Here is a 13,354-nt window from a genome sequence, read left to right as displayed (position 1 = left end):
CCACCGATTGAACCGCACTCTATACACCACTGGATTCTTTTCCAACCCATCGGAATCTCCAATAATTAATCTATATACACCACCGTCGTCCGTGAAGAGAGCACCCTACCATCGAGTCAAGTCGGAATTGATTCCCGCGGCAGCAACTCCACCAGCGCCCACTACATGCTTGTCGAAACCCACTACCCAAATGACTCCCAGCGTGCGCAGATGTCGCCCAATCCACTACTTCGGGGCTGCCTCATTACTATCGACATTAGTAGTCACGGTCCTCGACGGCGTATGCCTCGCCTCCTCCCGATCCTCACCGTCTAATACATCCGCAATCGAGGCCGCCATCCTTGGTCTAGGTGCGATCAGCTGCGGGACACTGATCGTATTACTCGTGCTATGGACCCTCGATGTCGAGAATAATACATTACAACCATGGAAGGACTGGAGGGCCATCACATATGGCGCGGTGATTACCTACCTCGCCATCGCAACAGCCACAACCGCAGCCCTACTCGCATGGTGTGCCGTCCGGTTCGCAACCGAGACCAGCAACTCAGCGGAGCACCAACGCCGGCAGCCTCTTATGATTTCCCGCTGCGTCATGTGGGCCATCTCCGTCATGGCCCAGGGCGTCCTAGGCGGATACCTCCTGACGGGCCTGAAGAACCAAGGACGTCGTCCCACCCGATGGCCCGGATCCGCCGCCCACGAACTGACTCGTTTTCCCAACCGATCGACCTCCAGAGCGCGGGCATCGAGACCGCCGTCATCGAATACAGACTCGCTGGAGCACTCCAAAGAAAGCTACGACGTGCTCCCTCCCCAGCAGCAGCAGCAGCAGCCCACTGCGTCCAGCGCTGCCTCCCGCCGGTCGAACCGCTATTCCGGCCGGACACTCTACCGACACGACACGAGACGCGCCTCTGCCTCCTTAGACCTGAAACTCGATCTCAACTGCCCGCGTTCGATATACGCCAGCCCCAGCGTGACCCCGGATCTCCTCGACGAGGACCGCGACAGCTGCGTCACCATCGTCGCCGATTCCCGAGGCCACGAGTTGCCAGCCCAACGGCCGTCCTGGGACAAGACACCGTTCCATACGACCACCGCAACATCATCTTCATCTCCCGCATCATCATCAACAACAACACTAGCATCAGCATCACAACCAACACAACCAAACGTACCCCCCAAAGCAGTGCTCCCCACCCTCGTCTTCCCAGACGAAAGCAACATCCACCCGCTCTTCCGACCCAGCAGCTCCTCGCCACCACCGACACCAACGCCAGGGACCATCGTGGTCGCGTCGCCCAACGCCGGCCAGACCATCACGATGAAGATGCTAAGCCGCGTCCGGTCCAACCGGTCCACTCATTCGCTCTACCGACAGCATCACCACACCCCCCGCAGTCGGTCGCCGCTGTTCGAGCGAATGGATCAGGTAGATCGAGAGCGGATCGACCCGGGGCGAAGCACGACGAGTACTCCGCAGTTAGTATCGTCGTCTTCCTCATCGTTGTTGTCAGTTGTGTCTGGCGATGACCATAATAACAACAACAAGAGCATCTACTCAAGCCAACAACCAGACGAAACGCAGATCCCCGGATTCATCATGGCAGCCGACGTGCGGAGTAGCATCACGCGGTACGAGAAGAAGCACGAGCTGAGCGAATCCCCGCAGGAGAGCTGAGCTGTCTCATCCGTGCGTTATATGAGTGTTGTGCATGCCATTCTTTACATCTTTTCCTTTTGTCATTTTTATTTTAGCTTTTTGTGGTGCTCTTTGGTGCAGGTGCAAGATATCCTCGGTCTAGCTAGCGTGTTTGATATGATTTATATTATAGAGAGATATATATAGATATAGATATAAATATAGGTCTAATGGGTGATCTATATAGATGGTCTAGAGGCAGTCCAATGATTCTAGTCTTTCTTTTGTTGGATATCCAACACTGCATATTACATTCTTGGTAGGAAGTGTAAATAGAAGTTAGTAGGGAAAACATCCATGTTCGATCGTAGGAGGGAGATACCTTCTAATACCGGAAATGTACGGCCGATCGAAGAAGTGACGGTGTAGACCGCACACGTGCCTCTTCATAGAGAGAGATTTTCTTTATCTAAACCCATCTGCGGAAGATAGATTGGAATGGTTTCTAAGTTTATAGTATTCTCCGAGGGAACGGTGAGGAGAAGGTTGAGCAAATGGCGGTCTCTGTATACAAAGCTTGGAGGTACTAGATACGTAGGTGAGTAGATAGGTAAGCTGCATACATGCTCACTGATATCCAGGTATACCTGTTTCTATACCATATTCTATAGAGTGAGGGTGTTTTCTTCTTTAATAGAATGTATGTTTATACAGTGGATGGAGTATGGGTGTAGTATAAAAGGGGTCTAGATTACGTTGTATGGATTTGTTACCTGTTTTTTATTTTATTTTTTCTTGCTTATTTTTCAGGCTCCACTGGGGATTTCTTACTCGATGCGGCAATCTTTCAGTAGGCCATGATCTTCTACCTGAGCTCAATCTTTGGTCTTTATACTACACTTGATGAATATTTTATTTATCACTAGACTGAAGAAGTGATCGTGATATTATAGTATTAATTGTGTTGTCAGTATCTACAACGATATAAATGAATAATATGTAGTGATACAGATAGTGATCTACCGGAGGAATAAATACGGTACGATACGGTACGATGGAGCTAAAACAAGCAAAGGAAGTAGAGGAAGAACTAAAACGAGGATTCATTTCTTCTGCTGAATGGCTTCATCTTCTTCTCTTTCTCTTCCTTACTCTTCCCTATACTCTCTTCCATTCACTGGTCCTTTTGGATTCACTCTTCTTGATTACCTACATCCATCTGTCTCTTTCTTTTCTTTTCTTTCCTCCTTCCTTTCTCTCTTGTATTCTTCTTCTCTTCCCCTTCTCCCATCTTGCCTCTTCTTCCATCTCTCACCATCTCATCCTTCTTCAACTCATATTCCTCTGTTTTGAAATTCCTTCTGATCATCTAATCATCTGGATCTTAATCCAAACATCAACTCCATTGCTTCTCTCTATCTCATCTCGACACTGGTGGATCGATTCTGTCGAAGAGACCATTGAGTTGTATAGACTTACTCCTTCCGGCGACCAACGGCTTACCATTTAGCGCCTGCGTCGCCCATTCTGATCCACTTGGCCGAACCTCTTTCTGTCTCCCTCTACTTTTAGTAGAAACCATCAGTCTACTTCGACTTCATTTCTCCCATTTTCGCCCTGCCTGGTTTGCATTCCTCTGGTAAGTTAACCTTCTTTTTTCCCTATCCCGTCGGTTCGTCTTTTCCTCCCTTTGACTTGGATCCTTTTGCCTTGGCCTTCTCCTGTTGTCCCCACCGTTGCATACTGTTTTTCTTCTTTTTTTCCCTTCTTTTTTTACTCCCAACTCAAGCTTCTTCTACACGTTCTTTGCCATCGTCGCGTAGTTTTGACTCCCTCTACTCTCCCTCCTTCTCTTGTTCTCCTTCTCCTTCTTTCTCCCCTTCATCTATTGCATTCGTATACCCTTCTGAACTCCCATACTCGGAAATCCTTTCTGCCATCTTGTATACTTTCTCTTACCCGTGTTTCCTCCCTCTTGATCCGGCCTGGCGCGCCTGTCATCCCTGCCCCGTTGCACATCCCTCCGGCTTGAGAAACTCAATGGTTGCGCTCCATCTAATGATTCCATTTCATGCTTGGGTCGCAACTCGCTTGGCTTCTCCCCCCTGCCTTCGACGCCGTCCATCAGCACCTTGTTGTTTGTTTTAAGATCCTTGTGTTACATTGGTCGATCTCTTTCTCTATCGGAGAGAACTCCATTAGCTCTATCACCTTTCTTCCCTTGATACCTGACCTTCTACTCCTGCCATGTCCTTCCATATCCCTTTTGCTCCCCTCCCCACATCAGTCTTTGCTCATTCCCCTTCCGTCCTGTCCCTCAATCTTCCGTCTTATCTATCTACTCTCCATCCAACCAATACTAACCATCAACCAGAGAGTGGCGATGGCGGGTGTCAAACGCAAGATGGATGCCACCAGAGCTCCTGCCACTGGCCAATCAAGTGGCAATGCCGCCAACGAGTCCATCCCCAGCAACACCCCTAGTAAGTTGGACCATAGTCTTGCCCCCCGGAGTTTACCCATCTCACACGCCTGTAGACTCCACTGGCGATACTCCTCAATTTCGCGTGACTCGAAGTCATCGCGCCAGCCAGGATGCACGTGCTCATCCGACAGATGCTACCAATTCCAACAGCAAACACAGTGGTCCCCAGCGGCCCTCACGCATCGTCACGCTGAGTACTCGTGCGGTTCGGGGCTACAACCCGGCCAACAACTCCGCCAACAACCTAGCGAACGCCGCCGCCAACCATGCACGCGAGACTCGATCTTCTCGTACTCGGTCCTCCATCTCCAGTGCGTCGGCCAAGCCCCCCCAGTCCGAGGACCTCGCATCCGCCGCTGTCCCCGAAACTCCGCGAGCGAAACGCGTGAAGCGCGGCCCGGCGGTCGAGGACACCCCAAGGTCCACCCGTCAGTCGGCCCGCTTGAAGTCTCACTCTCATCCGTCATCGAACGAGTTTCCTCCCGCAGAGCCTCTCGCGGCGTCCAAGCCCGTCGACGTGAGCCCATCTGCCACGTTCACTCCGAGCGGAAGAACGCGTAACCGGAGCAGGCTCTCGGTGAACGGGGCCAATGACTCCACCGCAGCGGCTCCCCTTCCGCCAGCCTTCTCGGCGCCCAAATCACCATCGCCTCGCAGCACCCTCCCGGAACGCATTGAGTTCACTCAGCCGTTCGAGGAGAAAAAGACCCCGCGCGGGCTGGGCACGAAAACGCATCCACTGGACGACGAACCCAAGAGCGCCCTCTCTCCGGAAGAGATCAAGCCTGGCACCAGCCGGCACGCCACCCCAGAAGAATCGGAACGACCACAGCCGTCGGAAGCCGCCCTGAGCCCGTCCGCGCGGCCTGCAAAGCGCAAATCTGGAGAGATGGAGCCCCGTGACGAACCCAACGGCGCCAGTGGATCGTTCGGTCTCAGTAAGAAAGCCAAGCTGGAAGACGGCGCAAAGGACAGCGCCATGGAAGAGACGTTCCGAGCGAGCGACGAGGACAAACCCGCATCCCCCTCGGCGGCCGGTGCTGACGAATTCACCGGGGACAACGACTCCCGCCAGGTGACAGAAGACGTGGAAGAGCCAATGACGGAAAACGCCGCGGAGTCGACCGCCGCCAAGTCGGGCCGTGGGGGTCGAAACCGGGGACGAGGACGTGGCAGCGGCGCCGCACGTGGTCGTGCCGGGATCGCCAAACGAGGTCGCGGGGGGACGCGCAGTGGCCGTGGGGGGCGCGGTCGTCAACTGGATCGCTCGAGCGATGCCGAGCTCGCCCGCACGCCGTCTCCCACCCCCGCCACCCAGCGACTGCGCGACCGGCAACGCGAATTGGACCGGACGTTCCGCAAGGTGGCGGCGGCTCAGCGGCTGGCCCTGGCGGTTCTTGCGTCGCAGTCACAGAAAAAGCTCGCGCGCGATAAGAATGCGCATAAGGACGTTCCGGAATTCGACAAGATCAACTTGCTTCTCAAAGCACGACTTGCGGAGAAGAAGGAGATCCTGCGTCGGGAATATCAATTGCGCGTCGACCAAGATAATCGACTGTTTACCGCCAACAAGGCAATTCTCGAGGAGAGATCCAGGGTACGTTCCCCTCTTTCTTTCTTCCATTCTCTAGCTAATACTCCTCAGTACGCGGCACAGCAAATCAAAGACGAGCATCTGCTGGCTTGCCAGGGAGACTACATGGCCCTTGTGGAAGGCCGTCGTGCCGCCGAAGATGATGAGCACACAGAGGTAGGTGCCTTTCTTCCATTTCGATCATACCGGAACTAACACCGGATGTCTAGACCGAGGGTTCTGGAACGGAGCCCGAGCGCGTGCCTGTGATCCCGCCCTCCAAGGGGGTCGTTCGGGGGTTTCTGTCATCTTACGTGCGGGATCCTGCCGGCGCGGCCGCCTACGAACGGGCCGAGTACGGCTGGGATGATTTCCTCCAACGGGCCAAATTGGGTGACGATATCGACCCGCAAATGAAGGAGATGACCGACACCGGTCCATTCGCTGGCTGCTCCGCGGGAGACATCATCGACCTCTTGGTGCAGGCCACAAACGCCGTGGAGGTTCGCCGTGGGCCTTTTGTCGAGCGGGACATTCGGCCGCCCCCCGTCCCGGAAGCGTTCCCCGCGGCGTTGTCCGCGCTGGCGGATGTTGCGTCGGCCGAGATGCCCCGATCTTCCCTGTCCCATCTCACCACCCCACAGCCCGGCGCGCATCGAACCCTGTTGCCCCAGCCGCCGCCGCCACACCACCCCCATGTCGCACATGGGCCCACGGAGCCCCGATCCTTTGTTCTCCCCCCTCCCACACCGCAGCGCCAACGACGGCTTCTCCCCGCTGCGCAGCAGATCCCATCGATCAACGAACAGCTGGGATTACCTGGTCTCTTTTCTCCCCGGGGCGGGCCGCCGCAGCTGCCGCCTCCGCCGGGGTCTAATTTCCACCGGCCTCCGCTGCCTGGTTTTATGACCGGACATCCTCCTCCTAATATGTATTATCCTCCGCACCCTTCGCACCCCCCGCACCCTCCGCCGCCTGGCCCGCCCCGTCCCCCTTATTAAGAGTGTGGACGGGTGACGGTCCTGGCTGATTTGGTGCTTCCGTCGGACATTATCCCCCCAACCTGTATTATCCTCCGCACCCCCGCCTGGACGGCCTCCTCGTCCCCCTTCCTAGGAAGAGCGTGGACGGGGGGCTGGCCTTGGCTGGCGTGGTGCTTCCGGCGTTTGGATTTGGTCGCTTCTGGTCCGGCTCCTGGTCCCCCCTTGAAAAAGGGCGTGGATAGGGCGCTGTCCCCGGCTGACGTGCTTCTGGCGTTTGGATTATGATCACCCTTTGCTTTCTTTTTTGTTTCATCTTTGCAATCGATTCAGCGTGGATGTACGGTCTGGCGTGGACTTGGTTGGCTTTGTTCTTGAACCTGTTCTTACCAGGGAGACTGAGGATCTACGATCTTCTGGGGCGTTCTTGTCTACTGGTCTTACTTTGTTTTGTTTTGTGATTGCCAGGTTTTGTACATGGTTGGCGTCCATGGTTGTACATACCCGGTTGCATGTTTGTATCCATAATTGCCCACATGAGGAGAACTATGATGTTGACAGTCTAATGAAAGTTCCAACTACCTCTTGTCCACTTAATTACCCTTGCCACCCCCGACTCTTGTCCCCAGTAGGCAGTGAAGCATAGTAGTCCCCGCCGAGTGGAGCCAGGATGAGCCAGGATGACTCATCCGCGGTGACTCTTCCCTGTGCCCGATTGGGACTAGCGTGACCGGCGGGGCGATCGCAACGTCGAGCCTTTTCTTTTTTTTTTTTTTTTTTTTTTTTTGGCTCCTCTAGCATTTGCATCTTTTGATATAAATACCTATTATAGCTGAGAGCTTAACCAGGTATCTTTAACCTATTCTATCCAGCTCCTTTAACCTCCGTATCTGTGGTGCTGGTTCTTATTCCTCCACCTGTTTGTTCTCCGACGTTTTCCACCCCGCCCGCACATATTTTCTCCTCACTGCCTGCCCCTCCAACATCAACCACCACCTCTCGACACTATTTCCTCAAACACCACCCACGACATCTCATACAGAACAGCTATGGCGGTCCGTGCTCAATTCGAGAACTCCAACGAGTGAGTAGGGTCCTTCCGGGGGAGATACATATATATGGGAGGAGTGAGTGCGCTAACAGGATTGATTTTGCAGAGTCGGCGTCTTTTCCCGTCTGACGAACTCTTACGCGATTGTCGCTGTTGGTGCTTCGGAGAACTTTTACAGGTGTGTTTTCCTTCTTACAGTATCGCTCTCTGTGGGCTGGGCTTTAGATGGGGGACTAATCTTGGGAATTATAGTGTGTTCGAGGCTGAACTGCAAGATGTTATTCCCATCTGTCATGCTTCTATCGCGGGGACTCGCATTGTTGGTCGTTTAACAGCTGGGTATGTTTCCTTCTTTAAGATACTCGGTATTGAAGATACCGAGGGGGAATGAAAGGGTTTGGAGTTAACATTAACAGTAACCGCAAAGGCCTCCTGGTGCCCACGACCACCACAGACCAAGAACTTCAACATCTGCGGAATGATCTCCCGGACGATGTCAAGATCCAGCGCATAGAGGAGCGACTGTCGGCTTTGGGGAATGTCATTTGCTGCAACGATCATGTGGCTCTCATACATCCTGATTTGGAGCGCGAGACGGAAGAGATGTACGTTCTTTCCCCTCTTCTCTTCCCTTTATTGCCTATGTGTTATATGATATATATCATATATAAAAAGCCAATATGTGAACAAAGATACTAACAAAAATAGCATCGCCGACGTCCTCGGCGTGGAAGTCTTCCGCCAAACAATCGCCGACAACGTCCTCACAGGCTCCTACATGGCCCTCTCCAACCAAGGCGGCATCGTCCACCCCAAGACCTCCATCCGCGACCAGGACGAGCTCTCCTCCCTGCTGCAGGTGCCCCTCGTCGCCGGCAGTGTCAACCGCGGCAGCTCCGTCGTCGGCGCCGGCATGGTCGTCAACGACTGGCTGGCCGTCACCGGCCTGGACACGACGGCGACCGAGCTGAGCGTTATCGAAAGTGTGTTCCGTCTGGGCGAGATGGGTCCTCAGGGCGTGGGGATGGGGAATTCGGCTAATAAGGAGAGTATTGTGGAGAGTTTTTACTAGTTCTCTTTCTCTCTCTGTCGTTTCCCTTCCTTGTTTCTATTTTTTTTTTTTTTTTGTGTCTGTCAATGAGATTTTTTCATCATCATCTCCTTTTTGTCTCTGGAGGGATGGTTTTTGTTATAATGTGAAATGTGAATCTGAATGGTCAATACCAATCAACGTGATGGATGGTATCTGATTGGATCTACTGGAATATTTGGCTGAATTACTGATAGATGATCTGTCTGTCTTGTATGTGCACTGCATGTGTAGTTTAAGTATCTGTAGTAAGCACTGTACGTACCTACTATACCTGAGTAGCTACCTAGCTATGCAGCTAGAGATAGCTATCTATTCATCAGCCAGCCTACAAGGTAGGTACTTACAAGACTAGTAGGTAGGTAGGTAGATGGATAGATTGTAGTTATAGTTAAGTTATAGGTATAGTTTAGTCAAGTCAAGTCAAGTTATAATCAAGTAAGTTATTTAGTTATAAAAAAGTAATGGGGTATTCAAAGATAAAAAGTAGTAATGATAAACAAATAAATAGAAAACAAAATAAGAGAAGAGAAGAAGAGAAGAAAAGTTGATATTGAAAAAGTGGAAAGAAGAAAATAATGCTCAAAGTCAAGTCAATTCAATTCAATTCATGTTCATCGCCAGGATGGGACAGGCAAATCGAATCGAATCAAATCAAATTCAATTGACCGTCCCTTTTTTACTCCGAACTCCTGCCTGGGTGGGATATGCTTAATAGTGATAGTAGTGGTAATAGGTAGATAGGTGGGTGGGTAGTAGGTAGGGAGGGAGGGAGGGAGGTGGGTAGGTGAAGAGAGTGATGGGTATAGGTAGGCTGAGGTGAGGTGAGAAGATGTCATGTTCAAAAGGAGGAGTAGGTGGAAGTTGCAGATAAGAAAGAAGAAGAAGTCTTATACTCCCCCCCCGACCTCAATCTGCGACGGCATATCCTCCTCATCCCTCTCCTCCTGCGTCATGCACCGATCATCACCAGGAGGCGGAGGCGGCGGCGGAGGCGTATCGATCGGTTGTTCCATGTCCATCCCAGCCGGGGTCGACATATTCGCGTCGTCGCTGTTAGGAGGCTCCCCGTCAGGCGGAGGAGGCGGCGGAGGCGGCGTCGACGACCGCTGTCGTTTTGTAGCTGCCATCGCGTCGTCTTCAGTTGCTGTGCCTGTTCTCTTTCGCTTGATGCCGCCTTCTGTCGCCGTTGGCGATGTCTCCTTATTATCATCATTATTGTTATCCCCCTCGTCATCAGACATCTTCACGTCCAGCTCGTCATCGCTGGCCCCCGCCCCGTTGGGAGTGTCTGTGGCCTTGGAATCGCGGTCTGTTCCGGGCCTGGACTTTTCGTTCTTGCGATGCTCGTAGGCGCGGTGCTTGGCGACGGCTTTGTCGAAGTATTCTTTGCAGTATTTTTTGACTTTCTTTTGCTGTTTCTCGTCGATTTGGGTCGGGTCTTCCACGCGGTGGTTTTTGAAGTCTGAGTTGACGAGTTTTTTGGCCACCTACATTTCGGATTAGTATTTAGTGATTGACTTTTTGTAATGGAGTGAAGTGGCTTACGTCTTTGGCGTAGCGCTTTAGGTCGTCTTTCGGGAGCTTGTGCTTGAACTTGTCGACTACGTATTTGACGTGCGGGAATAACTGTGTTTGTTAGTCGGTCTGTTATGGTGTGCTTCTTGGGGTCGTTGACGTACGGTATTCTCGTACAGCTTCTTCTGCTTCTCTTCGCTGTAGTTCCGCCATTTCTCGCGCCCCTCGTGTTTATCAGGTGTGGGTTTCGACGTCTGCGGCGTCCCCGGCGTGCCTGTCTTCTCCTTGGGCGTGTTCTCCTTGGCGTTCATGATGCCGTCGATGATATCTTGGAGCGCCTTGTCCCGGGACTCTTTCGCTGGTGCCGGTGGAGGTTGAGGCGCCGGTGCGGTAGGTCTCGTCCATGTGGTGTCCCCCCGAGCCGAGTAATAGTATGTCCTGCCGTTCGACTCGGCAGCGAACCACCCCGACGGCAGAGGCTGGAACTGCCGGCGGAATGACCGCGGACCGTGGCCGTGACCGTGGCCGTGGTGGTGGGAGTTCCTCCCCCCGTGGCCCTGTCGGCCTTGCGCGGCGGGACCACGCGGCGCTTCGATCGACCGTGACCGCGACCGCGAGCGGGACCGCGATTTCGACCGTCGTCGCTCGGCGCGACTGGCCTCCCGTCGCTCGAACTGGTTGACGGCTTGCGCAGTCGTGTTGGGGTCCCTCTTCATCCGAGGGATGCGGTACCCAACTTCGAGAGTCGCCCACACCTGCAGCAGCGCGGCGGCCTTCTTCTCCACGCGCTCGTCCCCGCAGCTCGCGAGAGGCTGGATAGTCGACTCGATCTTGGAGTCGATGATCTTGTTCCGCGTCAGACGAGGGAATTTGTCCAGGATGTCCAGGATCTGCAGCACCACGTTCTGGTCCTCTTTCCACATGGCCAGCTGCGAGTTGAGGATCTGGTACCCGTGCATTTTGACCACGCGGTTGCGGACGCGCTCGTCGTCGCACCGCTGGATACGGCCCAGGAGCTTGACGGCGATCCATTTCTCTTTGCATTGCATGAGAGCTGCCATCACTTTCGTGACGCCGTCCTCTTCCAAAGACTTGGGTTGCACGCTGTCCACGTATTCCTCGTCGTCCTCGCCTGTCTTCTTCTTGCGAGGTCGCTTCGCTATCGCTGTATCCCAGCCGTCGGCGTCGCTGATGCCCAGGGCTTCGATGGTGGCGTTGGGGAGCTTGGTCGCGCGCTCGGTCTGTGTCCTGCCACCGATAAAGCCCGTGCAGTTTGGCTCTGCGCAGTAGCATGGCTGGGGGTCGGCCCCGTAGCGGTCAACGTTGTAGTTGAACACGAGTTCCTCGCCGGCTTGGATGTCGCGCTCGGCGAAGATGCCCATCCGGAGCTTCTCCCCGACGACCCACTTGTCGACGTAGCAGTTCGGATTACACGAATGGTTGCAGAATCGGCCGAGATTGCCCCTCTTGGTCGCGTCCACGAATTCGCCCTTACTGAGGGACATGAAGTAGAAGTGCTTGATACCCTCTTCATCGTACTGCCTCATTCGCCGTCGGAATTGGCCCTCGTTGATGACCTCGCCCACGTACTCGAAGATGAACTGGTGCGATCGCAGATCGGCTTCGGCACGCAGCCCGAAGCCCTTTTTCTTGGTCTTGATCACTGCCACTGGGGCGTATTCCGCTCGCTGGAACCGTTGGTTTTGGCATTCTGGCCCGCATCCGCAGTCGCCCATGCACTCGATCTTGGTTGCGCGGTTGATACAATCGGAATCCTCGCCGCATGCGACATTTTTCCCGACAGAGGGTTCTGCTGTTTATTAGCATTTGTTGACCCGGGTATTCAGGTAATTAGACAATATGCGTGGAAGTCTTAAGATGTAGAGGGGACAGGCTGAGGTGGGGCACCATCACCACCTGGCATACAAATACAACGACACGCACGAAAAGGGGGGTAATATCATCGGACTGGAGAAGACCAAATCTTCGAACCACTTACCCCATTCCTCAGCACAATCACACTCCATCGCATGTTCCGTATATCCCATGTATTTATTGGCGTAGGTGCACATATTCATCATGCCAAAAGTCGACTTCGCCTCGGCGGTGCTGTCGGGTAGGTCCGTGAATAGCTGCGGCGGTCGCGGCACGACCTTCTGCGAAGAACTGCGGGTCAACTTGGGAGGTTGCCCGGGTTCTAGCTTGACGGTGATGTCGCCGCCGACCTTCTCTTCCTCGCCATCGTCGTCACCATCGTCACCATCGCCATCGCCATCCACATGACCATCGCTGTCTAGCTCGTCTTTCACCTCTTCTTCTTCTTCTTCCTTCTTGACAGGGGACGACCGAGACGCAGATCGCGATTCACCGGGCGACAGGGACACGTTGTTGCGCTCGTCGGGATGCTGGGAGCGGACGGAGGAGAAGCCTCCGTCGCTGTCGTCGGGAAACGCGGAACCTCCTCCATTGGTGGTGCCGAGAAACGGCTGATCCCCGGCGGGAGGAGTGTCTTTGTTGGGGTCCAGCTTCATCGCGGTTACCGCGTCGGCGACGACGGATTCTGACTGACGGTCCGCGCGGTCATGAGGGGACATGACGACACGGACAGCGCGCGCGCACACGAACTATCGAGGGGCCAGTGGGAGGAGGGACAATGCGCCGATGGGGGAGGGCGTTGCGCGCGTTGTGTGACGTGGCGAGGCGTTCAGGGCGTGGATAGGGTGAGGTTGGATGGGTGGTGGAAGCGGGTTGGAGAAGATAGGTCGAGATGGGGAGGGGAGGGGAGGAAGAAGAGAGAGAGGGAGGAAAGGAGGGAGAGGGACAGGAGAGGAGAGGAGAGGCGAGGTCGGAATTGGGGAACGTGAGGCTTGGGATGCCGGAGAACCATTTTTGGTTCAATCAAGTCACCTTTTTTTTTCCCGCGCGGGCGCCAAGAAATGCATCGAGAGGGCGTCTAGTCAGCCTGTTCTTGCTCTCAACTGGGGTCTTTTATAGCATTTGGTATACAATTTT

General features: G+C 54.1%; 4 protein-coding genes across 4 annotated transcripts; 3 read left to right on the top strand and 1 right to left on the bottom strand.

Annotated features, from left to right (window-relative positions):
- Positions 1-190: 190 nt before the first annotated feature.
- P168DRAFT_303206 (uncharacterized protein) lies at positions 191-1,684 on the top strand (the record flags this gene model as incomplete). The annotated part of the gene is made up of 1 exon (XM_024838726.1): positions 191-1,684. One exon carries the CDS (start codon positions 191-193, stop codon positions 1,682-1,684), a length of 1,494 nt encoding a protein of 497 aa, XP_024693992.1.
- Positions 1,685-4,028: 2,344 nt separating this feature from the next.
- Positions 4,029-6,704, top strand: P168DRAFT_295863 (uncharacterized protein; the record flags this gene model as incomplete). Its single annotated transcript, XM_024838070.1, has 4 exons — positions 4,029-4,086; positions 4,145-5,727; positions 5,776-5,880; positions 5,934-6,704. The coding sequence occupies 4 exons, from the start codon at positions 4,029-4,031 to the stop codon at positions 6,702-6,704; spliced, it is 2,517 nt and encodes an 838-aa protein (XP_024693991.1).
- A 787-nt stretch (positions 6,705-7,491) lies between these two features.
- Positions 7,492-8,854, top strand: P168DRAFT_325756 (translation initiation factor 6). Its single transcript, XM_024841048.1, has 5 exons — positions 7,492-7,767; positions 7,841-7,912; positions 7,987-8,073; positions 8,151-8,339; positions 8,443-8,854. The coding sequence occupies exons 1-5, from the start codon at positions 7,733-7,735 to the stop codon at positions 8,804-8,806; spliced, it is 747 nt and encodes a 248-aa protein (XP_024693990.1). The 5' UTR covers positions 7,492-7,732; the 3' UTR covers positions 8,807-8,854.
- A 428-nt stretch (positions 8,855-9,282) lies between these two features.
- On the bottom strand, positions 9,283-13,162 carry set2 (SET and WW domain protein). The gene is made up of 4 exons (XM_024834935.1): positions 12,342-13,162; positions 10,507-12,152; positions 10,373-10,453; positions 9,283-10,314 (listed from the first exon to the last, which is right to left on the bottom strand). Exons 1-4 carry the CDS (start codon positions 12,934-12,936, stop codon positions 9,715-9,717), a joined length of 2,922 nt encoding a protein of 973 aa, XP_024693989.1. The 5' UTR covers positions 12,937-13,162; the 3' UTR covers positions 9,283-9,714.
- Between the last annotated feature and the right edge of the window lie 192 nt (positions 13,163-13,354).

This window comes from Aspergillus campestris, assembly GCF_002847485.1.
Source record: "Aspergillus campestris IBT 28561 chromosome Unknown P168scaffold_4, whole genome shotgun sequence".
Lineage (NCBI taxonomy): Eukaryota > Fungi > Ascomycota > Eurotiomycetes > Eurotiales > Aspergillaceae > Aspergillus > Aspergillus campestris.
This window is presented reverse-complemented; position numbering and strand designations above follow the sequence as displayed.

What these genes read in the sequence shown, in the direction of transcription:
- P168DRAFT_325756 (XM_024841048.1), top strand. Translation starts at nt 7,733, where the DNA reads ATGGCGGTCCGTGCTCAATTCGAGAACTCCAACGA. An exon ending in CAATTCGAGAACTCCAACGA is followed by an intron (nt 7,768 to 7,840) that starts GTGAGTAGGGTC and finishes TTGATTTTGCAG; the next exon opens with AGTCGGCGTCTTTTCCCGTC. An exon ending in GTTGGTCGTTTAACAGCTGG is followed by an intron (nt 8,074 to 8,150) that starts GTATGTTTCCTT and finishes TAACATTAACAG; the next exon opens with TAACCGCAAAGGCCTCCTGG.
- set2 (XM_024834935.1), bottom strand. Translation starts at nt 12,936, where the DNA reads ATGTCCCCTCATGACCGCGCGGACCGTCAGTCAGAATCCGTCGTCGCC. An exon ending in AGAAGCTGTACGAGAATACC is followed by an intron (nt 10,454 to 10,506) that starts GTACGTCAACGA and finishes TAACAAACACAG; the next exon opens with TTATTCCCGCACGTCAAATA. An exon ending in TAAAGCGCTACGCCAAAGAC is followed by an intron (nt 10,315 to 10,372) that starts GTAAGCCACTTC and finishes TCCGAAATGTAG; the next exon opens with GTGGCCAAAAAACTCGTCAA.